The sequence below is a fragment of the Trachurus japonicus genome, chromosome 21 (assembly GCF_045865225.1).
Source record: "Trachurus japonicus isolate A0001 chromosome 21, Traja_1.0".
In the NCBI taxonomy this organism is placed as follows: Eukaryota; Metazoa; Chordata; class Actinopteri; order Carangiformes; family Carangidae; genus Trachurus; species Trachurus japonicus.
In genome coordinates this window covers 35414093-35436527 of record NC_140927.1, presented here as the reverse complement: position 1 = coordinate 35436527, position 22435 = coordinate 35414093, and the positions used below count along the sequence as shown (strand labels likewise).

At 44.2% G+C, this 22435-nt stretch overlaps 2 protein-coding genes across 3 annotated transcripts; both read right to left on the bottom strand.

The window, feature by feature from the left end:
* Positions 1 to 686: 686 nt before the first annotated feature.
* LOC146965705 (trace amine-associated receptor 7e-like) lies at positions 687 to 2138 on the bottom strand. The gene is made up of 2 exons (XM_085764894.1): positions 1878 to 2138; positions 687 to 1497 (listed from the first exon to the last, which is right to left on the bottom strand). The coding sequence occupies exons 1-2, from the start codon at positions 2042 to 2044 to the stop codon at positions 708 to 710; spliced, it is 957 nt and encodes a 318-aa protein (XP_085621020.1). The 5' UTR covers positions 2045 to 2138; the 3' UTR covers positions 687 to 707.
* Positions 2139 to 20389: 18251 nt separating this feature from the next.
* LOC146965704 (trace amine-associated receptor 7e-like) lies at positions 20390 to 21878 on the bottom strand. Of its 2 annotated transcripts, none has more exons than XM_085765390.1 (2): positions 21639 to 21878; positions 20390 to 21188 (listed from the first exon to the last, which is right to left on the bottom strand). In XM_085765390.1, exons 1-2 carry the CDS (start codon positions 21803 to 21805, stop codon positions 20390 to 20392), a joined length of 966 nt encoding a protein of 321 aa, XP_085621516.1. In that variant the 5' UTR covers positions 21806 to 21878. The 2 variants fall into 2 exon arrangements, with proteins under 2 accessions (XP_085621516.1, XP_085621517.1); XM_085765391.1 differs by having other exon boundaries at positions 21728 to 21786.
* Positions 21879 to 22435: the final 557 nt, after the last annotated feature.

Genomic DNA, 22435 nt, shown 5'->3' with positions numbered 1-22435 from the left:
ATACGTTGATATTCAATTATTTTTTGACACCTTTGAATGTTCTTTGCTGCTGTAGGGGAGAGACTGTCAAATGAAATTTTGTTGTATATGTCTATGCAATGACAATAAAATAAACTTAAAAAGGAGTACAGTTAAAGTGCCTGATCAATAATAGAACAATTACAGTATCAGTTTGATAAAAGTGCCGTTACTTTACCGGATTAATAAGAGTCCGGATCAAGAGGAGTACCATTAAACCCGAGCATAACTGAGACCATAGTTACAGAACCAGATCTATAAAAGCAATGTAACAGAACCAGATCGATACGGTTCAGATTAAGAATAGTACAATTACAACAACTGCAACAGATATATAAGAGTAGCAAAATAATCAATAGGAGAACAGTCACAGTGCCAGATCAAGAGGATTAACATTAAACTTGAGCATCAATCAGAGCACATTGACGGTACCGGATCAATAAGAATACCCTTAAAATATCAGATCAATAAAATTACCCTTAAAATATTGTTACAATGAATGTACCATTAAAGTCCTGGATTTAAAACTGCAGCACTGGGTTAATAAGACAACTAGATCGAAGTACAAAGTAAAATCTACTATCTGTGCTGCTCTGTTCTCACATGAACACAATCCAGAGGCCTTCCACCTGCACCTGAACACATCATGTAACATTAGGTTTAAGAGCAAAGAGAGGGTCTCAGAGTCTCTACAGGACGTTGGCATCACAGGATCCAGGCTGCAGGATCTGAAGAGTTACAATGAGTCTCACAGCTTTTCTGAACCAGGGGTAGAACAGGGCGTAGAGGAGCGGGTTCAGACAGGAGTTAAAATACATCACAAAGCTTATGAAGGCCTCGGTGGAAGAACCAACCAGGATGTTTCCACCTGACATGGACAGACAGTAGTACGGAGAGTAACAGATCAGAAACACAGCTACCAGAACCCCCAGAGTCCGGGCCGCCTTCAGCTCAGACCTCCTCACCGTCACCGTCATCGAGGTGACGATGCGTACGGCTCGAGCCTGAGACACCGCCACTGCAAACACTCTGACATACAGAACTGTGATGATGGCGATGGGGATGACGAAGGCCACAGCAAGGTCCACGTCTCCTGCCACGCTCACCACACACTCTCCCTGACAGGGATTATACCTGCCCGGTTGTTTAAGGTGATCAAACATGATGGCAACGCTGTAGACAACAGAGCAGAGCCAGCACAGACACACAGCAGCAGTCACCACCCTCACAGTGACCCTGGTGGGGTAACGCAGGGGGTCACAGATCGCCACGTAGCGGTCCACCGATATCAGCACCATGCTCCCCACAGAGGCAGAGATGAGGGTGTAAGGCAGGAGAAAGTACAGAGCACACATGAGGTCTCCCAGGACCCAGCAGGTCCCCGTCATGAGGATTTCAACCGGGATCACCAGGAGGCCCACGAAGAAGTCTGAGACCGCCAGAGAGAGGAGGATGAAGTTGGTGGGGGAGTGAAGCTGCCTAAAAACACAAAACGGCAACAAGGTCATAACAAAACCAGCAGCTTAGAATAAACTAAACACATGGGTAAAAAGAGTAAAAGGACACTGGATCAGGTTCATCACACATCACAGATCGGAAGATCTTCAGACAACATGGGAGCATGAATGCAAAGAAGAAAACTGTGAACTGTTCCCACACTGTGACAGACCCTAAAGTTACAGAACAGAAGCTGTACAAACAGGGAGACAGTTGATAAGTTAAACGATTTGTTCTCTCGCTCTCTGTGGGAACAAACCAGTGACATTTGAACATTTTCAACAATAATGTCAGAAACTAAACAACTCAAGCTGTGGATTTAGACAACATGGTTCAACAGTGAGTGAGCACAGAGTGGGCACCTGAAGTGGGAGATGGAGATGATGAGCAGCAGGTTGAGAGCAGCAGTGAGCACAGAGATGAAGAAGAGCAGGACGTAAACCAGCAGAGCCTCAGAGTGAGGAGGTGGTGGCCTCCTGCAGGAGGTGTTGAGGAGCTGTGGGAAGCAGAGCTCAGCCTCTTCCATCATGAGAGGAGCTGAGTGACCACAGCTCTGTCTGACTGCTCCTTTATCTCCTCTCCCTCCTCCTTCACTCTGTGAATCAAACTTTTCATTCGTCCAAAGTTTGATCCTCTCATGTATTATTTTTATCCAATGAGGAGAGAGAACGGCATGCAGGGCTGTGTGTGCAGCCAAGGGACGCCGTGAACGTGGTGACGTAGGGACGAGGACTGTTATGGTGCGTTCAAGGCAACTCGTAACTCGTGTTTTTCCGACCTGTGAAGTCGTACCAGTTCGATCTGGTACGAGTTCACGGGTCGGAAGTTACGAGTGGCCGTTATAGTGACTTTCACCGGTAAAACAGGTCGGAAAAACACGAGTGGGTTGTCTGGAACGCTACAGAGTCGTAAGTTGTGACTTGAAGCTGTAATTTACGGTTTCAAAAGCCGGCCTCGAACGCAGCATTAGCCAAAACGACCGGATCGCTTACTTCTGTTTTAAAGCTGCATACAGTATAAAAGGTAGAAGTTTGGACTCATACCAATCTGTGAAAAGCATACCATCACCCAGCTGTCAGTCAAAGAAATGAAAGAGGCCCCGTCCTCAGTCCTCCACACTTTTAGTGGCTGAAATCGACCTACTTTCGCGTCTGTTACATCTAGTTTGTCCCCCCATCTGAACCCGAGTGGTGTTTTGTTGCTGGACTTCTGTGTTGGTCACAGGTTGTCTATAACAAACACCATGTTCGAGCATAAGGGTGTCCTTCAGTGCACGTGGCACCAGGACACCATCCATCCATCCATACATACATCCATACAAAAAACCGGGGAAAAAACCTCAGCAACATAAGCACATATGGATTACATTTATATAGCACTTTTCTATTGTTATCCGATACCCAAAGCACGTACAGTAACCATTATTCATTCATACCACATACATGAACTACATCTGTAGCCCCTCCAACCACCACCAAGATCATTCATACGCATTCACACAAGGCAAGGTGGGTAAGGTGTCTTGCCCAAGGACACTACAACAGAGACTGGGAGAGAGTGGGATTCGAATCGCCAACCCTCTGGTTATTGGACGACCCACTCTACTGCCTGAGTCACTGCTGCCTGCACACTTGAGCAACCCTCCATCCTCTGCTGCTCACCATGAGCAGTGTCCATGGAGGTGGAAACTATTGGTAGAGACGAAAAACAAAACATGTACCAGGCTGGAAATATGTCTTTGGCTATTTTAACATGGGGGTCAATGGAGAATTGCTCACTTCTGGTCCCAGCCCCCAGCGGCAGCCGAGGAACTGCAGGTTTTTGAACGCGGAAGTGGTATTCCCCCACAACTCCCCCCTTGGTAGGAACACACCGAGCCTGGGAAAGTATTGTGAGGGTCTGTTAGGAATGTCTGGCAGAACCCTCTGTCAGCGAGGTCTTCAACTCCCACCTCAAGGAGAGCTTCAACCAGATCCCAAGGGAGACTGGGGACACTGAGTCCGAGTGGCCCATGTTCTCCACTATAGCAGTAAGGTCTCAGGTGCCTGCCATGGCAGCAACCCCCGAACCCGGTGGTGGACACCAGAAGTAAGGGATGCCGTCGAGCCGAAGAAGGAGTCCTATTGAGTCTGGTTGGCCAGTGGGACTCCTAAGGCAGCTGATGGACACCGGCAGGCCAATCGTACTGCAGCTCAGGTGGTTGCGGAAGCAAAGATTCAGGTCTGGAAGACGTTCGGGGGAGGCCATGGAGGAAGGCTTCGAAGAACTTCTGACAAACTGTCTGGCGTCAGGCCTCAGAAGGGGCAAGGCAATTTTATTTATATATGTGACAGTGGTGGTCCTGTCACTATGCCTCCAATTGATCATGTGCCCTGGCTACTTGGCCAAGGGGATGTCCCTTTGGGTGACTGGCAAGCGCGCATGACTCTTACCCGGGAGGTGTGGGTTCAATCCCCGCCCGGGCCCTCTTCACCTTGCCACATATAGCCCGATAAAGTTTGTCTCAAAGGGTTTTACACAGCATCATAACAACATCCCCTGTCTTTAGACCCTCACATTGAATCCCAAAAAAACCCCTTTAACAGGGAAAAAAATTGGAGAAGCAGAGGAGGGATCCCTCACCCAGAATAGGCAGACGTGCAATAGATGTTTTATACAGACAAGAAAACAGTTTACAAAACAGAATGTAGGAAGACATGGGAATGGTTAACAAGAGCTGATGAAGGCAGCTTCTGGTGGGTAGGAACGGCAGGGAGAGCAGGCCAGTTTAATGGGAGTAATGGATGGAAGACTGGATCATGCAAGCAGTTCTCTGCCAACACGATTTACAGTGGAGGCAGAGGTGGTGGTCCCTTTTTTCATAAAGAGGGACTGGAGGATAGGGCGCCAAGTGGCGCAGTAGGTTGAGTGGGCGCCCCATGTTTAGAGGCTACAGTCCTCGCTGCAGGCGGCCCTGGTTCGAATCCTGCATCGGGCAGCCCTTTCCTGCGTGTCATTCCCCCTCTCTCTGCCTCCCCACTTCTCAAACTGTACTATCAATAAAGGCATGAAAAGCCAAAAAATATACTTAAATAAAAAAGGGGGACTGGAGGATATGTTCCAACTATCGGGGGATCACACTTGTTAGTGTGTCCAAGTGGCAGGCCAGTTTGGAGGTGGCTTGCCCCGTCAAGTTTGGAGGAGAACTCCTGCCTCAAATGGAGGAGTTTAAGTATCTTGGGGTCTTGTTCATGTGTGAAGGAAGGATAGAGTGTGAGAATGACAGGCGAATCGGTGCGGTGCCCGCGGTAATACGGTCAATATACCGGTCTGTCGTGGTGAAGAAGGAGCTGAGCCAAAAGGTGATGCTCTCGATTTACCAGTCTGTCTACGTTCCTACCCTCACCTATGGTCATGAACTTTGGGTCATGACCGACAGAACTAGATCTCAGATACAAACGGCCAAAATGAGTTTCCTCCGCAGGGTGGTGGGGCACCACCCTGGTGAGGAGCTCTGTCACCCGGGAGGAGCTCGGAGTAAAGCCGATGTTCCTCCACATCGAAAGGAGCCAACTGAGGTGGCTCGGGCATCTGTATTGGATGCCTCCTGGACATCTCCCTTGGAAGGTATTCCAGGCATGCCCCACCAGGGCTGGCCTGCAAACGCCTTGGAGGAGGTGTCCAGGGAGAGGAAATCTGGACTTCCATAGGACAGAGTTATAGACAAGACAGTGGCACAGCAGATTTTGCTAACGTAAACAAACCGCTGTTGAATACTTGAGGCAAAGAACCACCTGATGTGAAGCCAAACTTTCATTTAGAATTGTTGAATTGTTGCGTCTATTGCATATTCACATCACAGCTGGTTTGAATTATTTTCATGCTAAATATTCACCAGCAAATATTTAGCATCTTCTTGTCTTTACAGTTTTTCTCAGTCGCTTTGGTGCTTTTCTCATCACTCTTAACTCTTTCACTGCCAAAGACAAGTTATCTCGTCTTAGCGAATCCAAGCGTAGTCTGCCAAAGACGAGATAACTCGTCTTAGCGTTTTTTTAATGGCAACGCCATATTGAATGTCTTGCCCTACTCCTCTGTGAAGATCAGACTTGTATCATCAAAATAAAGTGCAGAAAAACACATTTGGATGGAGAGATATAAAAAATATAGCGTGTTTTTCCCCCCTCACGGAGCGGTGCGGGTGTCTGACTGCAGCGGCGCCGCTCCGTGACACTCTGGCCGCCGGTGAGAGCTTAGGGGGCGGCGGCGGGGCTCATGGCGGCTCGGCAGCTCGTCGAAGCCCCGTGCAGCTCGGTGATACAAAGCACAAACGTCAGTAACAACAACCCCGTTGATCGCTCGTCGTTAGTCGTCAAGAGCGTTTGGAAAGTCGCCAGATTTTGCGAGAAATCACTCAGATAGCAGCTTGAAAATCCCCGATCTAGTGTGGATGAGGAACGGACGGCGCCGGCGAACGTGACGAGGAGAGCTAAAGATGGTGTCTGTCTGTTGTGAGCGTCAGCGTACTGTCTGTGGCTGTGAGTTCAGGGGGCGTCAGCCAGAGCTGCTGTGTGTGTGTGTAGATGTGTGTGTGAGACAAAGAGCGTGAGTGAGCCCTTACGAAAGAAAAATATATTTACCAATATATTACTTGCAATATATTGTAATATATTGTAATATATTATTCTTCCATTACATTTTCCAATATATTATATATTGTAAATATATGGAAAAATATATTGATGACACATATATTATACAATATATTATATATTGCAATATATGGAAAAATATATTGATGACACATATATTATACAACATATTATATATTGATGTAATATATTGTAATATATTGCAATATATTGCAAAATATACAAAAAACTGCCCCTTTCAATATATTGAAATATATTAAACCTGAATATATAATATATGGGTTTATATATCCCAAAATATATGCAATTTTATATTTATAAATATCCACCATAATGTATTCAGATTTATATGATAAAATGTATTGATAATATATGAAAAGATATAGTGTCACATGTATGTTCAATATATGGTAGAATATATTTTAAATATATGTAAAATTATACATGAAATATATGTATGGCTATGTGTTCAATATATTGTGGAATATATTTAATATATGGAAAATTATATGGAAACAAAAACATGACATATGTGTTCAATATATTGTGGATGAATACTTAAATATGCAAACTGCAATATGTGCACAAACCTTTATACCACATATTAACACAGACTGGGTAATTTATCAAAAGCAACCTTTATTTTCTTTTAATCAGGCACAGATACTGAACCCAGTTTGAGGTAGGGAGCTATACAGGCCTATTAAAACCCCAACCAGGGTTCCTACAGCTTAAGCCAAGTTAAATTTAAGACTTTTTTTAAAACCACTTGAAATTAAATTTAAGACCAACTTCATAATAAACACAAATGCAGAAAAAAAAGAAACACCTCACATCAATTACATAGGGTTAGGGACAATCTTACCCACTTTCCTATGTGATCCAAGGTAAAGTGACTGCTACATGAACATTGGATTGTGTCTCTTTCCAGCTGTCCTTTCAAAATAAATGCATAAAAAGTCCGAAAAAAAAAAAAAAAAAAACCACCACTGACTCGGAATCTGGTGGCTGTGAGAAATTTAGCGTTGACGGCCACCATAAAATACCACTTACCAAGTGTTAACATTTTTAAGACTTTTGAAAAATTGATTTAAGACATTTTAATGCCAATTAAGGCCTTGTTTTTAGATTAATGAATTCAATGCCTTTTAAGACTTTTTAAGGATCCGTAAGAACCCTGCCAACAGGCCTGGCATATGGTCAGACAAAGGAAATGTGACTGACTCTACATTTCTGAACAGTGCAACATTTTTAAAGAATGCCATTGAACAGACAATACATATACTTTTGGAACTGTGGAAAAGAAATAAATAGCCAAAAGAAAATTGATGTAGCAGATAAAGCAGATGTATGTATGTAGCAGATGAAGAGATGTCCACCCTCCAATTGGTAGTAATCAGCTGGCTCCTTGGTGCATCTAGGGAAAAAGAGAGAAAAAAAAAGAGATTTTTTAAATATTATTTAAATTATCTGTATGAAATGCTCTGACGTCCTTTGCTTCATTCTAATGTTCAACCTAACATCAAACATCAGATCATTCACAGGGGGTTTGGAGGGGGGTGTCAAAGAGTCAATCGATTAGTACTCCGCGATTATCAAATACTTTCGCTTGAAATGCCTATCCCTACTGGAGTCCAGACTCCACACCAGTAAAAACAAGATAATAGACCACTAGTTTAATGTTAGTATTCAGTCGGTATTCAGCTGTATAGTCAATGATTTCCCTCAACTCTATCACTCAGTCAGCCAGCATCTAGTCTGGGGCCGTTGACCCGCTGTTTTGGTAGGAAACGGATCCAGGGCGAGAGAGACAGACCTTTCCTTCAAAATAAAAGCACCAAGCTAATAAAATGCGGTAAAACTCTTTAATTTAAGGAATATAATTTACAAGAAAGTCCCCGAGCCATTAAATTGACATTTTGCTTTTATTGTATTACAAGTTAATGTTTATTCAGGGTACCCCCAGAATTTTGCAACTCAAATTTAAGACTTTTTAAGACCTTTTTAAGACCACATCTAATGAAATTTAAGACCAACCTCGCAACAGTCATTTTACGTTTGCCAACGCAGCATTCCATGATTTTTTGCAAGTAGATACAGTTATGTTGTTGCGATGTATCATGCAGATAGATAAAAAATAAGACCTTTGTAGGGTGTAACGATACACATAAATCACGGTTCGGTACGCACCTCGGTTTTGAGGTCTTGGTTCGGTTCATTTTCGGTAAGAGAACAAAATGCAAAACATAAATTTGCTTGTTGTTTATTAGGAATTTTTCTAAACCAAATTTACATGTTTTAGTCAAATGTAATTATTTTACTCACCTACTAATGCTATGTTGTAGGTACATTCTGTCCCTGATACAAATAAACTTATTAAACTAAACCAAGCCATTATACAAAATATGAAAAAAATATAAAAGGCTACTGTTGTAAAGTGCTGCCTAATAAGTTCAATAAATTATTCTCAAAATAACAAAACATACAGCCTTACAATGATTTTTTTTTTTTTTCTTACATGTAAAGTGCAGCACTAACAGTTCGAGCCAGTGACGGACTGACCATAGGGCAATGTGGGCAAATGCCACAATGGCTGCCTGACGATGCAACCGTTCGGCCGCAAATAAATAAATAAATGAATGAATAACGCGGGTCATCACGAGGCACAGTGCGTAGTGTCAACACAGCAGCGACGTGCGCCTGCTCTGGGCGCATCTGCAGCAGATCCACATGTACTGGAGCTTGTGCGCAACACAGACACAGAGAGAGAGACAGACAGACAGACAGACGGACAGGCAGACAGACAGAGAGGAGATAGGAGCCACAGCCCCCCCACCTCCACCTCCACCTCCATTCCTCCCAAAAGCAGGAGGGTCTTCAAGCCTCTGTTTTCTCGCTAGCGGTAGCATTAGCAGTAGCATTAGCGATAGCCACGACGTAAACGGGCTGCACGTGTAGCTGCAGGCGGACTGTAAACACACAACTTCTGTACCGAAACTCACTCGTTCACAGCGCTGTGCTGAACCGAACGCCCCGTACCGAATCGGTTCAATACAAATACATGTACCGTTACACCCCTAGACCTTTGAGAATGAAATTTAAGACTTGTAAACTAAATTTAAGACCTTTTCAAGGCCTTAATTTATAGTTATCAAATTTAAGACTTTTTCAAGTTTTTAAGACCCCGCGGGTACCCTGTTATTTTATAAGTTTTATGTTGGTGAATACTTTTATTTTGGTGAATTTGGTGATTTCGGTATCAGCTACAGACAGGAACCAGAATGCAGACTAATTGGGAGGTAACTGACACCAGGCTCTTCGCTTGTCTGAAGAGCCTGGTGATGCGAGGCTAGCCAGCATCAGTCCTGTTGAAATTTCAATTACTTCTGTATGGGATGGTGCTATACATTTAAAGCGATAGTTCACCCAAGATTGAAATTTCACTCATTATCTCCTCCCCCTCATGTGGACTAAGGGCTGGGAGAAGGACTAAGGGCTGGGAGAAGTTTCAGAGTCCTCCGTGGCTTCTCTGAGTTACAGGGGGTCTCGGCGTAGCAGTGCATGTCCATATAACGGTTGCAAATGGATACCAACTGTCTTGGTAACAAAAAGACACACCAAAAAACATCCAAATACCTCCATGCTGCTCGTATGTAATGTCCGTCTTGTATTGAAGCCCCGAAATGCGAAATTGTCCCGGAAAAAATTGAATAAGTCAATTTTTCAAGCTTGTTTTGTAGCGGAAGCTTCTCAAAGCTCCTCTTCCCGGTTCGTCATATTTGGACGAACTGGGAAGAGGACAGACCCTGGTTCGTCCAAATATGACGAACCGGGAAGAAGAGCTTCGAGAAGCTCGAAAAATTGACTTATTTCATTGTTTTTGGGACAATTTCGCATTTCGGGGCTTCAATACAAGACGAACATTACATACGAGCAGCATGGAGGTATTTGGATGTTTTTTGGTGTGTCTTTTTGTTATGAAGACAGTTGGTATCCATTTGCAACCGTTATATGGACATGCACTGCTACGACGAGACCCCCTGTGAGAGAGAAGCCACTGAGGACTCTGAAACTCCTCCCAGCCCTTAGTCGACATGAGGGTGAGTAGATAATGAGTGCAATTTCAATTTTGGGTGAACTATCACTTTAAAAACTTGAACTGAAATTAATCTGAACTAGGTTTAATGAAAAAATTTAAGAAGCAAAATGCATTTGCCATAATTCTTGGTCTGTTTGCCTACCTGTTTGCATGTTGAAGTCTGTACCCCATCATCTTTTGCTCTATTGTCACTTCGGGTTCTCCAGCACGATGATCTCATGGGTAGAGCACTGCTGTGGGTCCTTGGCTGTGTAAAATACAGATTGACATAACAAAGAGTATTCAGTCAATTAGAAACAGAGTAAAACATTAATTAATCAAGGACAAAAATATCTTTAGCTGTGTCACAGTATTAAGGATAGAATGATTTTTTTTTATTTTATTTTGCGGCTGATCCTGATTATTATTACTCAAATAACACTATATTTAGAACTAATATCCTAATGAAAATTACTGCCACATATCTTTGACTTTAAAGTTTCTATTATTTTGTCCAACCTATGAAGGGTGAATTGAACTTATTACACCTGTGTGTATAAACTGGATTCACTAATGATGGCTTATTTGCAGGCTATATCATTTTCAGCTGGATGACTAATACTTCATCATGTATCATGTATTTATGTTGTGAGGAGTTAGGAGGTAGTTTGTGTTTTTCTTTAAATGTGAGGGTAACATTTATGCTTTCTGTAAATGTATGTTTTTTGTATTTTGTATTATTTATGTGAAACTGTGGACGTCATGGGACGCAAGACAAATTTCAGAAGTGATCTGATAATTAAAGTATAATCTTAATCTTAATCTTAATCAACCGAGTATACACTAATATCAGTGATACTTTACTTTTATTAACAGGAGTGAGTATTAGTAACCATGCTAAGAGGCCACAGTCAGTGTAGTGTCTCATCTCCAGTAGTTTCTGTTACTAGCAGAGTTCATGTTGTTTTCTTCTGCAGCAGAGTGCGTTTTCTAAAGCAGTGGTTCTCACACACACACACACACACGCGCGCGCCGCGAGTAGCCACGAAGCAGCGAGAAGCGGAGCCCTTTGATGTTAACGACTGTGTCACACCGGAGCCACGTCGCTCCGGTTCACAGCAGCAGCGGCGCGGCGCGCGAGCCGCGAGCTATGGCCGCGAGCGAGCCTGTCAAGCCGGGCAGGAAGTCGCACAAAGAAACAGCGGAAGAATCCGGTTAATTTTCAAAATAAAACACATTCCGAAGCTGGTTACCGCCCCCCCCCCCCGTTTGGGAACCACTGTTCTAAAGGAACTTTCACTTATGTTTACACAGTGTTCAAAACAGTGTCTTAAATAACTCAATAAACAGCCCATGAAAAAAATATTTTTTCCAGCAGATATCTTTGTTACAACATGACTGAGCTAACTGGAGTAGTTTCATGTTGTGTCCGACAACGGGAGGGTTTTAACAGCTGACGTCCTGGTGTTAGCTTAGCTGCTGCTGTTAGCTGTCAGCAGCAGCTAAGCTAACGGCTACGATAGCCATGACTAGTTGCAGAGGCGTGCACACAGAAGTGGTGGTGTTTGTTCGGTAATTCGTTTTGTAGATTTAACAAACATCAGATTAGTCAGGGCGGTTTTGGCAGCCCGGAGCCTCCACATTTGGTGCCTACACCGGTGGCTAATGCTACCAGTTAGCCGCTAACGCTACCAGTTAGCCGCTCGCTAGAATGCTACTACGGGGTTGAAAGCCGGATAGCTCATGTGCTAATGGCGATTAGCTTTTCTCTCTTTTCTTTCTAACCCTTTTCTCTGTAACACGTTAATGAAGCCATGTACCGGCTGAAACATCCTCCTCACCGTTGGTTAGAACAAGGAGAATAAAATAAAAAACCCTCCATGGTGACATGTCGAGACATGTCCAGGACTTCACATCCGTTAACGTTACACAGCCCCCCTCCCTCTCACCAGAGCCTGCCTCGTTTGAATCCCTGACACCAACAACGCCACAATAATAACAGAGAAATATCTTACCTGGTATTTTTTGCAGGATTTAAATTCACTCAAGCTCTCGCTAGGACCAGGTTCCAGCCGACTGTTTGTCCATTTATCCGTATCGTAAAAATAATCCACATGACTGGTCATTCTTGAACGACTGAAGTGCGTCGCGGCGGTTCCCGTTTCACAGCAGCAGTAACGGTTATTTTCAAATTTGGCGCCGGAAAGGCGCGCACAGCTGTCATTGGCCAAGAGCCATTATGTCAGTCAGATCAACCAATCATGTTCAAATGCTCACGATGAGACAGCCAATGGATTTTGTTTCATTGTGGTAACATTTTATTTTTTATTTTTATATCTAATAAAAAAAATAATTCCTGACCTGCAATCGGTTCACAGACCATTGCTAAGTAAAACACACCGTTGCTAGGGTCACCGCTCTGATCAGAGGACACAGAGGAGGAGAACTATGCAGGATATTTACTTTAATTGAATGTTTACCTTCAGCTTCGGACTAATTGTGATGTTAGATAAATTACTTAACTTGTTACAGGGGGGGGGTTATAAATATACACATATACTATACTATATACTATATTTTTTAAATGTTTTATATATATGTGTGTGTGTGTGTGTGTGTGTGTGTGTGTGTTGTATAAAATATAAACATTTAAAAAATATAGTGCCTTTTTGGCCTTGATCTCAATATATTTTTCAATATATACACATATATATGATCCATGCATATATATATAAATATATAAAATATTTAAAAATATAGTGCCTTTTTGGTCTTTATTTCAATATATTTCTCAATATATACACATATATGATCCATGCATATATTGCAATATATTGGAAAATATAAAAATTAAATCCCATATATGGGAATATATTGCCTAATATATCACATGATATTTTCTAATATATTGCAATATATTTTTCTTTCGTAAGGGAGACCGCTGCCTGCTGACCAGAGGAAGCTGGATCGGATCTAAAGCGCCGTGTTTCGGCTACAAAAACCTGTCGAACTGATCCGCGCACGCGCGCGCACACACACACACACACACAAACACGTCACGTACGCACACACACTAAAAAAAAGAAAAGAAAAAGTTGTAACTCAAAGAAAAGAAGGAAAAAAGGCTGCAGTATAGAGAATAGAATAGAGAATAGAGAATACTTTATTCATCCCTAGCAGGGAAATTCACGTTAGTCCAGTAGCTCACACAACAATGACAAAAAAAAGATGAACACAAAAATACATTTTAACAAGTGTTATATAAAACGATTGCAGCAGGAACAAATGATCTCTTAAATCTTTCTGTTCTGCAGGTCAGGGAGATGAGCCTTTTGCTTCGGCTGCTCCTCTGACCTGAGAGGGTTTTGTGTAGAGGGTGTTGGGGGTCACCCAGGATGGTCTTCAACTTACACCCCATCCTCCACTTAACCACAGCCTCTACCAGCTCCGCTCCCTCCCCCATCACAGAGCTACATTTTTTGATGAGCCTGTCTAGTCTGTTCCTGTCCCTGACCTTGATGTTGTTACCCCAGCAGACAATAGCAAAGAATGTAACACTTGCAATGACAGACTGATAAAACATACGCAGCATTACATTACATACATCAAAAGACCTGAGTCTTCTTAAAAAGAAGAGCCTGCTTTGTGTCTTTTTGTACACATCATTTGTGTGTACGGACCAGTCCAGCCTGTCATCAAGGTGTACTCCAAGGTACTTGTATGACTGAACCCTCTCAATGTCCACCCCATCCACAGTCACAGGCCGTAAGGATCTTTTGGACCTGCCAAAGTCAATAATCATTTCTTTGGTCTTTGATGTATTAAGCAACAAGTTGTTCTTGTTGCACCAGACTGTGAACGCCCCCACCAGGTCCCTGTATTCATCTTCCTGTCCCTTCTTCACACATGCCACTATGGCCGTGTCGTCAGAGTACTTCTGAACATGGCAAGATTCAGATGTGGATGTGAAATCTGCAGTGAAAAGTGTGAAGAGGTAAGGTGAGAGCACGGTACCTTGTGGTACTCCTACACTGCTCACCACTGTGTCTGACATGCAATTCCCCAGCCTCACATACTGTGGCCGCTCTGTAAGATAGTTATAGACCCACAAGATGATGGTTGGATCTACATCCATCTTCTCCAGCTTTCCTCTCAGAATACTAGGTTGAATTGTGTCAAAGGCACTGGAAAAGTCTAGAAACAGCAGTCTCACATATCGCCCAGGTTCATCCAGGTAAGAGTAAATCCGATGCAACATGTAGATGATTGCATCGTCCACCCCAATGTTCTCCCGGTATGCAAACTGCAAGGGGTCCACAGAATGCTGTACTTGAGGTCGAAGGTGGCGAAGTAGTAGTCTCTCCAGAGTCTTCATAATATGAGAAGTCAGGGCTACTGGTCTGTAGTCACTGATTCCTGCTGGCCTCGCCACTTTGGGAACCGGCACCAGGCACGAGGTCTTCCAGAGAAGAGGGATCCTACATGACTGCAGGCTCAGGTTGAAGATGGTACGGAGAGGCACAGCCAGCTGGGCAGCACAGTCCTTAAGGAGTCTAGCTGAAACACCATCAGGGCCAGCCGACTTGCCAGGACGCAGTCTCCTCAGTTCTGCCGACACTTCCTCCAGGGAGAGTAGAGTGTCACCGCCATATGGAGCAGGACCGCCAGGTGGAGCAGGACCGCCAGGAGGAGCAGGACCACCGGAAGCAGGACCGCCGGATGGAGCAGGACCGACAGGAGGAGCAGGACCGCCGGAAGCAGGACTGCCAGGTGGAGCAGGACCGCTGGCTGGAGCTGGACCACCGGATGGAGCAGGACCGCCAGGAGGAGCAGGACCACCGGAAGCAGGACCGCCAGGTAGAGCAGGACCGCCGGCTGGAGAAGGACCACCGGATGGAGCAGGACCGCTGGAAGCAGGACCGCCGGAAACAGGACCGCCAGGAGGAGCAGGACCGCCGACTGGAGCAGGACCACCGGATGGAGCAGGACCTCCAGGAGGAGCAGGACCGCCGGCTGGAGAAGGACCACCGGATGGAGCAGGACCGCTGGAAGCAGGACCGCTGGAAACAGGACCGCCAGGAGGAGCAGGACCGCCGACTGGAGCAGGACCACCGGATGGAGCAGGACCGCCAGGAGGAGCAGGACCACCGGATGGAGCAGGACCGCCAGGAGGAGCAGGACCGCCGGATGGAGCAGGACCGCCAGGAGGAGCAGGACCACCGGAAGCAGGACCGCCGGATGGAGCAGGACCGCCAGGAGGAGCAGGACCGCCAGGTAGAGCAGGACCGCCAGGTGGAGCAGGACCGCCAGGTAGAGCAGGACCGCCAGGTAGAGCAGGACCGCCAGGAGGAGCAGTACCGCCAGGTAGAGCAGGACCGCCAGGAGGAGCAGGACCGCCAGGAGGAGCAGAACCACCAGGTAGAGCAGGACCGCCAGGAGGAGCAGGACCGCCGGAAGCAGGACCGACAGGAGGAGCAGGACTGCTGGAAGCAGGACCGCCAGGAGGAGCAGGACCGCCGGAAGCAGGACCGCCTGATGGAGCAGGACCGCCAGGAGGAGCAGGACCGCCGGAAGCAGGACCGCCGGATGGAGCAGGACCGCCAGGTAGAGCAGGACCGCCGGAAACAGGACCGCCAGATGGAGCAGGACCGCCAAGTGGTGATGGTGAGGGAGAAGAGGCTATGTTAAACCTGTTGTAAAACTGGTTAAACTCATTTGCCAGGTCAACATCTCCCTCAGGCTGCCTATTTCTCTCCTTGTATCCAGTGATGGTCCTCATTCCTCTCCAGACCTCCCTGATGTTATTATTTTGTAGTTTGCTCTCCAGCTTTTTCTTGTAGTCTCTCTTTGCTTGCCTTAGTCTCACTTTCAGTTCCTGCTGTGCTGTCTTAATCAAGACTGAGTCACCAATCTTAAAAGCCTCCTTCTTCTTATTTAGGAAGCTTTTTATGTCACTTGTGATCCACGGTTTATTGTTAGTGAAGCAACGAACTGTTCTGACCGGCAACACCACATCCCTGCAGAAGTTTATATAGTCAGTGACACACTCTGCCATCTCATCAATGTCAGTGGATGTGTTGTTAGGTGTCTGCGAGTGTAGCAGAACATTCCAGTCTGTAGACTCAAAGCAGTCCCTCAGAGCCTCAGTAGCCTCAGGTGTCCACTTCCTTACTGTGAGTGTAGTTGCAGGTTCCCTCTGCACACAGGGTTTGTAACAGGTCTGCAGACAAACCAGGTTGTGATCTGACCTGCCCAGTGGTGGCAAGGCAGTGGCTCTGTAAGCTTCTTTTACATTGGCATACAGCAAGTCAAGGGTTTTGTTTTTTCTGGTAGCACATTTAACAAACTGTGTGAATCCAGTCAGGTGGGAGGAGAGGATAACATGGTTGAAGTCACCTGATATTATAATAAGTGCCTCAGGATGTTTTGTCTGTATCCTAGCAACCATTTCATGCAGTATTTCACATGGAACATCAGCTGTTGCCTTGGGAGGGATGTACACAAGTATTGTTATGATATGACTGAATTCTCTTGGTACATAATATGGCCGCATTCCAACAGCCAATAATTCAATATCTGGACAACACATCTTCTCTTTGACAGTAATATGTGCAGGATTACACCATCTCTGGTTCACAAATAAGGCCAGACCTCCTCCTTTTTTCTTGCCACTTGCCTTAGCATCTCTGTCTGACCGTATGAGAGTGAAGCCAGGTACATCCACAATGGAGTCAGTGATGTTTTGATTCAACCAGGTCTCAGTAAAACACATCAGGCTGCACTCACGGTAAACTTTCTGAGTCTTCACCAATATCTCCAGCTCATCACTCTTGTTGGTCAGAGAGTTGACATTCCCCATGATGACAGACGGCAGAATGGGCTTGTATCTCCACTTCCTTGCCTTTAAACCTGCACCAGCACGGCAACCACGAAAACGCCTCTTCAACTCAGCCGGAATAGTGTGATACACCCCAGATTTTCTCCACTTCAACGAAAAAAGCTCTTCACTTGAGAAAACCCTTCTCTTCACAGAAGAAATATCCATCAGTAATTGAAAAAATATGATAAAATACAACAAAAACAGAGTAAGAAACTCAGAGCTACCAGACTTTGCTGCTCCCAGTTGAAGCGCATTCTAGAAAAAAAAAAAAAAAAAAAAAAAAAAAAAAATGTCAGTAGCTAAATATTTTGTCTTTTGTCATCAAAAGTCATTTGTCAGTGTTGATTTAGTTGTTGTTTACAAGAGAACAACTGTACAGATGCTGAGGCATCACTAAAGCAAAATATAAAGGAGCCAATTGTACTGGTTCACCTGAAAATGACAGCTGACACAAAAACCTCTTTTTCTCAAGATTTTGGTGCCAAAATGGCATTTTGGGCTAAACTGACCTATATTCAACCGCCAATTTCACAAGACTGGAACAAGATAGAAACAAACAGGTTTTTTTGCTGGAAACTAGAGACCCTCATCTTTCCTTTGATGGGTTGAATGTGTATGTAGTAACAGTACATAATATATGGTGGGTCTACGGAAATCAGTCAAAAAGCTGGAAAATGCCTGGCAAGCTGGAGGAAGCTGCTGTGAGAATGGCTGGCAGTCAAAGAGTTAACATTTGCACAACAGTTAGTGCATTTCTCAGAACAATTATTGCAAACTGCAAAACCTAGTGGATGACCTGCAAAAGCGCGTCACTTGCTCAAAATGGATAGTCCATCCCTCAAAAGCAAGTACTCATGTCAATGAAACTGTCAGTGTCGTCAAAATGAGAAGTCCTGACACCATCGTTTATGAACAAGACAGTCAAATGGCTTTGTCATGTTTTCATTAGGACACTAATGTAACACTAAGTATTTTCCAATGCACAAAGTGATGATACTACCTGAAAATGCTCAAGACAGCACTATACACTACTTGTACAGCCATGTGAAAACTACAGTAAAGTTACACATTACTGTATTTAGTGGAGATACTGAATATGTATGTTTCACATTTCTACTGCATATGCTCTTTGCAGTTCTGATTTGTTCACAGCGTTGTGCAAAGGAAAAATACACTACAGTCATCTACAACAAACATACTGTAAGAAACACTCTTTGGGTACAACTTTACGTAAACAATGTTGCAGTACATATAGTAACTGAACCTACAGAGTACTGTAAATCATTCCTGCACATCCAGACGTTCCAGTCACATTTTCATCTACATCACTCTGTCAATTGTAGCGATTGAAACAGATTCAATATTCCCAAAGATACAGTAATGCCATCCTTACATTGTATCTCTTTCAACCTTATGCCATTGTTTGTAATCACCATTGCACACATGTCTTGTTCTTGTAGCAGAGTAAAAAGGGCTCAGTCTCTTCCAGCTCTATGAGGTTGTCTTGTAATCCTATGTGATGCAGAGTAAAATTACAGTACAGTACATGTACTGCATCAACCATTATTACTGTAGTGTACAATACTGTCAAAGTGCTTCCTACTTGTAAAATGCTGTAGTACAGTACCGTACTGTAAAGATGGGAAATCTTTACTGTGGTTGCTGTAATACATTACAATACAGTAAATGTGTTCTCTAGTGAAGCTGTGAGTCTAAGTGTAAATAAATAAATAATAAATAAAAAAGTTCTTGTCCCACTGTATCTTACAGTAATGCCTGACACAATGACAGCAGTGCAGATTGTTTAGTGCTGAATTACTGTCCAATACCATACATGCCTGTTGTTCCTTACTGTAAATGATTGAATAATTGAATTCACAGTGCTTCTCCCAACATTTAAAATTAGTTTGACAGATTTTTAAAACTAGTTCAACAATTTTGTATGTAATGACTCAAGCAATGAAATGAGGACTATTAGTTTTTATAGGGAAAGACTATTCAGCGTTCAAAAGTATAGTTGACTGACATGACATAAACAAATGATAATGTTGTAAAACAGCAGAGAATTGTATGAGAGCAACTGATACATGTCCAAAAGCATTTGCAATTTGTTCAGAGGAAGGAGAAACTGCTACTATGATGTGGACAAATGACTACATGTTGTGGAGGTTGAACTAATAGTTATGAGAACTTTCATTCTGATCTGAGAATAGCACCAAAGCGACTGAGAAAAACTGTAATTTGTCACGTCCCCACTGTGTGAAGACCTTATATCATTGTAATTTGTCTTGCGGGTGGTTTTTCAGATTAATGGCCCCAGAGCGATAAATAACCCACCAGTTTTGGTGCTTGTATCCACTGGTGAAAGATTATTAACACTATGGTGCACTATAAACATCAGGCCACCTGTGTGTGTGTGTGTGTGTGTGTGTGTGTGTGTGTGTGTGTGTGTGTGTGTGTGTGTGTGTGGATGGATGGATGGATGGATGGATGGATATTCTTATTATTTTGATATTTTCTGACTTTAGTCTGATTGTAATTGTTCATTTTGACTGTAAGCGTGTGTGTATTCTTGTACATTGTCACTAATTTCCAGTGATTTGAATATTACAAATGGCCATATTCAGGCTTCAACATTAATTGTTCAGCCTTAATTCATATATATCCATATTTTACATGGGATGTAGACTCATGGTTTCACTACATGTATTTTAAGGTTTATTTATTTAGTTGTTCTCACAGTAACTGGAGCCTCAATTCAGGCTGAAATGTTTCAACATGTGACACAAAAACAACATTTAATCTAAAGAAACATTGTTGGTGCACAGAAATACTATCTGAAAAAGACACAGCTGCAAATGTCTGAGCTCAGTTCACACAAGCAGCCGGATCTTAGACAGACTTCTGACATTTTGAGAGGCTATGATACAGAAAACACCTGATGACCTCAGTCAAGCTTTCTGTTTCTTCTTCTGTAGATTTTTCAGTCATGAATCAGCCTCCACATACAGAAATCATATTCTCACATGTGCAGCTGGTTGAATTACTGCAAGTTTCCATTGTTTAAAAGAACAGTTACAGGACCAGACTGATAAATGTGTAGTAACAGTACTAGACTGATAACAAATCATTACATTTCTGGATCGATTACAGTGCAGTTACAGTACTGGATCAACAAGACTACCAGATTCAGCTGCATGTGGACACAGTCCAGAGGCCTTCCACCTGCATGTGAACACATCATGTAACATTAGATTTAAGAACAGAGAGAGGGTCTCAGAGTCTCTACAGGACGTTGGCGTCACAAGATCCAGGCTGCAGGATCTGAAGAGTTACAATGAGTCTCACAGCTTTTCTGAACCAGGGGTAGAACAGGGCGTAGAGGAGCGGGTTCAGACAGGAGTTAAAATACAACACAAAGCTCATGAAGGTCTCAGTTGAAGAACCAACCAGGATGTTTCCACCCGACATATTCAGACAATAATACGGAGAGTAACAGATCAGAAACACAGCTATCAGAACCCCCAGAGTCCGGGCCGCCTTCAGCTCAGACCTCTTTGCTGTCACGGTCATCGAGTACCCGACGGTCACGGTGCGCATGGCTCGAGCCTGAGACACCGCCACTGCAAACACTCTGACATACAGAACTGTGATGATGGCGATGGGGATGACGAAGGCGACAACAAGGTCCACATCTCCTGCCACGTTTGCCACACACTCTCCCTGACAGGGATTTGACCTGCCTGGTTGGTTCAGTTCATCATACATGATGGCAACGCTGTAGACGACAGAGCAGAGCCAGCAGAGACACACAGCAGCAGTCACCACCCTCACAGTGACCCTGGTGGGGTAACGCAGGGGGTCACAGATCGCCACGTAGCGGTCCACCGATATCAGCACCATGCTCCCCACGGAGGCAGAGACAATGGTATAAGCTAGGACAAAGTACAGAGCACACATGAGGTCTCCCAGAACCCAGCAGGTCCCCGTCATGAGGGTCTCAACCGGGATCCCCAGGAGGCCCACGAAGAAGTCTGAGACCGCCAGAGAGAGGAGGATGAAGTTGGTGGGAGAGTGCAGCTGCCTAAAAACACAGAATGGCAACAAGGTCATAACAAAACCAGCAGCTTAGAATAAACTAAACACATGGGTAAAAAGAGTAAAAGGACACTGGATCAGGTTCATCACACTGAGGCAGAAACAACCTGAATCAGCCTCACTGAACCTGTGTCAAAACAAATGTCTGGATGTTACACAAGAAAACAGGAAGTTCCTCAGACAACATCGGAGCATGAATGCAAAGAAGAAAACGATGAAACTCAAAGTTCCCACACTGTGACGGACCCTAAAGTTACAGAACAGAAGCTGTACAAACAGGGAGACAGTTGGTAAGTTAAAATTTTTGTTCTCTCGCTCTCTGTGGGAACAAACCAGTGACATTTGAGCATTTTCAACAATAATATCAGAAACCAAACAACTCAAGCTGTGGATTTAGACAACATGGTTCAACAGTGAGTGAGCACAGTGTGGGCACCTGAAGTGGGAGATGGAGATGATGAGCAGCAGGTTGAGAGCAGCAGTGAGCACAGAGATGAAGAAGAGCAGGACGTAAACCAGCAGAGCCTCAGAGTGAGGAGGTGGTGGCCTCCTGCAGGAGGTGTTGAGGAGCTGTGGGAAGCAGAGCTCAGCCTCTTCCATCATGAGAGGAGCTGAGTGACCACAGCTCTGTCTGACTGCTCCTTTATCTCCTCTCCCTCCTCCTTCACTCTGTGAATCAAACTTTTTATTCGTCAAAAGTTTGATCCTCTCATGTATTCACCCCCGCCATCCTGACTGAGACTTCCACATCAAATCACTCAGTCTCTTCTTTTTCTCTGCATGTCCATCATCCAGTCAGACAACTGTCCCTATCAAAGTTGCCCAGTATATTCAGGATCAATTTTCTACCACACTTCACTGCTGGTCTCTAGTCCTGGAAGTATCCAGCTGGATTTATACCAATCTGTGAAGAGCATACCATGACCCAGCTGTCAGTCAAAGAGGCCCCATCCTCAGTCCTCCACACTTTTAGTGGCTAAGATCGACCTACTTTCGCGTCTGTTACATCTAGTTTGTCCACCCATGTTGGACTTCTGTGTTGGTCACAGTTTGTCCATAACAAACACCATGTTCGAGCATAAGGGTGTCCACCAGAGCATGTTGCACCAGGACACCGCAGGACAGATGTCAATGATTTGTGGTCGTGTCATCTGACCGTTGGCCGCATGACTTAAACACTCAGATTAAGGGAGGGGCTGAGCTGTCAACTGATCACCACATGGTGGTGAGTTG

What these genes read in the sequence shown, in the direction of transcription:
- LOC146965704 (XM_085765390.1), bottom strand. Translation starts at nt 21,805, where the DNA reads ATGATGGAAGAGGCTGAGCTCTGCTTCCCACAGCTCCTCAACACCTCC. An exon ending in ATCTCCATCTCCCACTTCAG is followed by an intron (nt 21,189 to 21,638) that starts GTGCCCACACTG and finishes CTGTGTTTTTAG; the next exon opens with GCAGCTGCACTCTCCCACCA.
- LOC146965705 (XM_085764894.1), bottom strand. Translation starts at nt 2,044, where the DNA reads ATGATGGAAGAGGCTGAGCTCTGCTTCCCACAGCTCCTCAACACCTCC. An exon ending in ATCTCCATCTCCCACTTCAG is followed by an intron (nt 1,498 to 1,877) that starts GTGCCCACTCTG and finishes TTGTGTTTTTAG; the next exon opens with GCAGCTTCACTCCCCCACCA.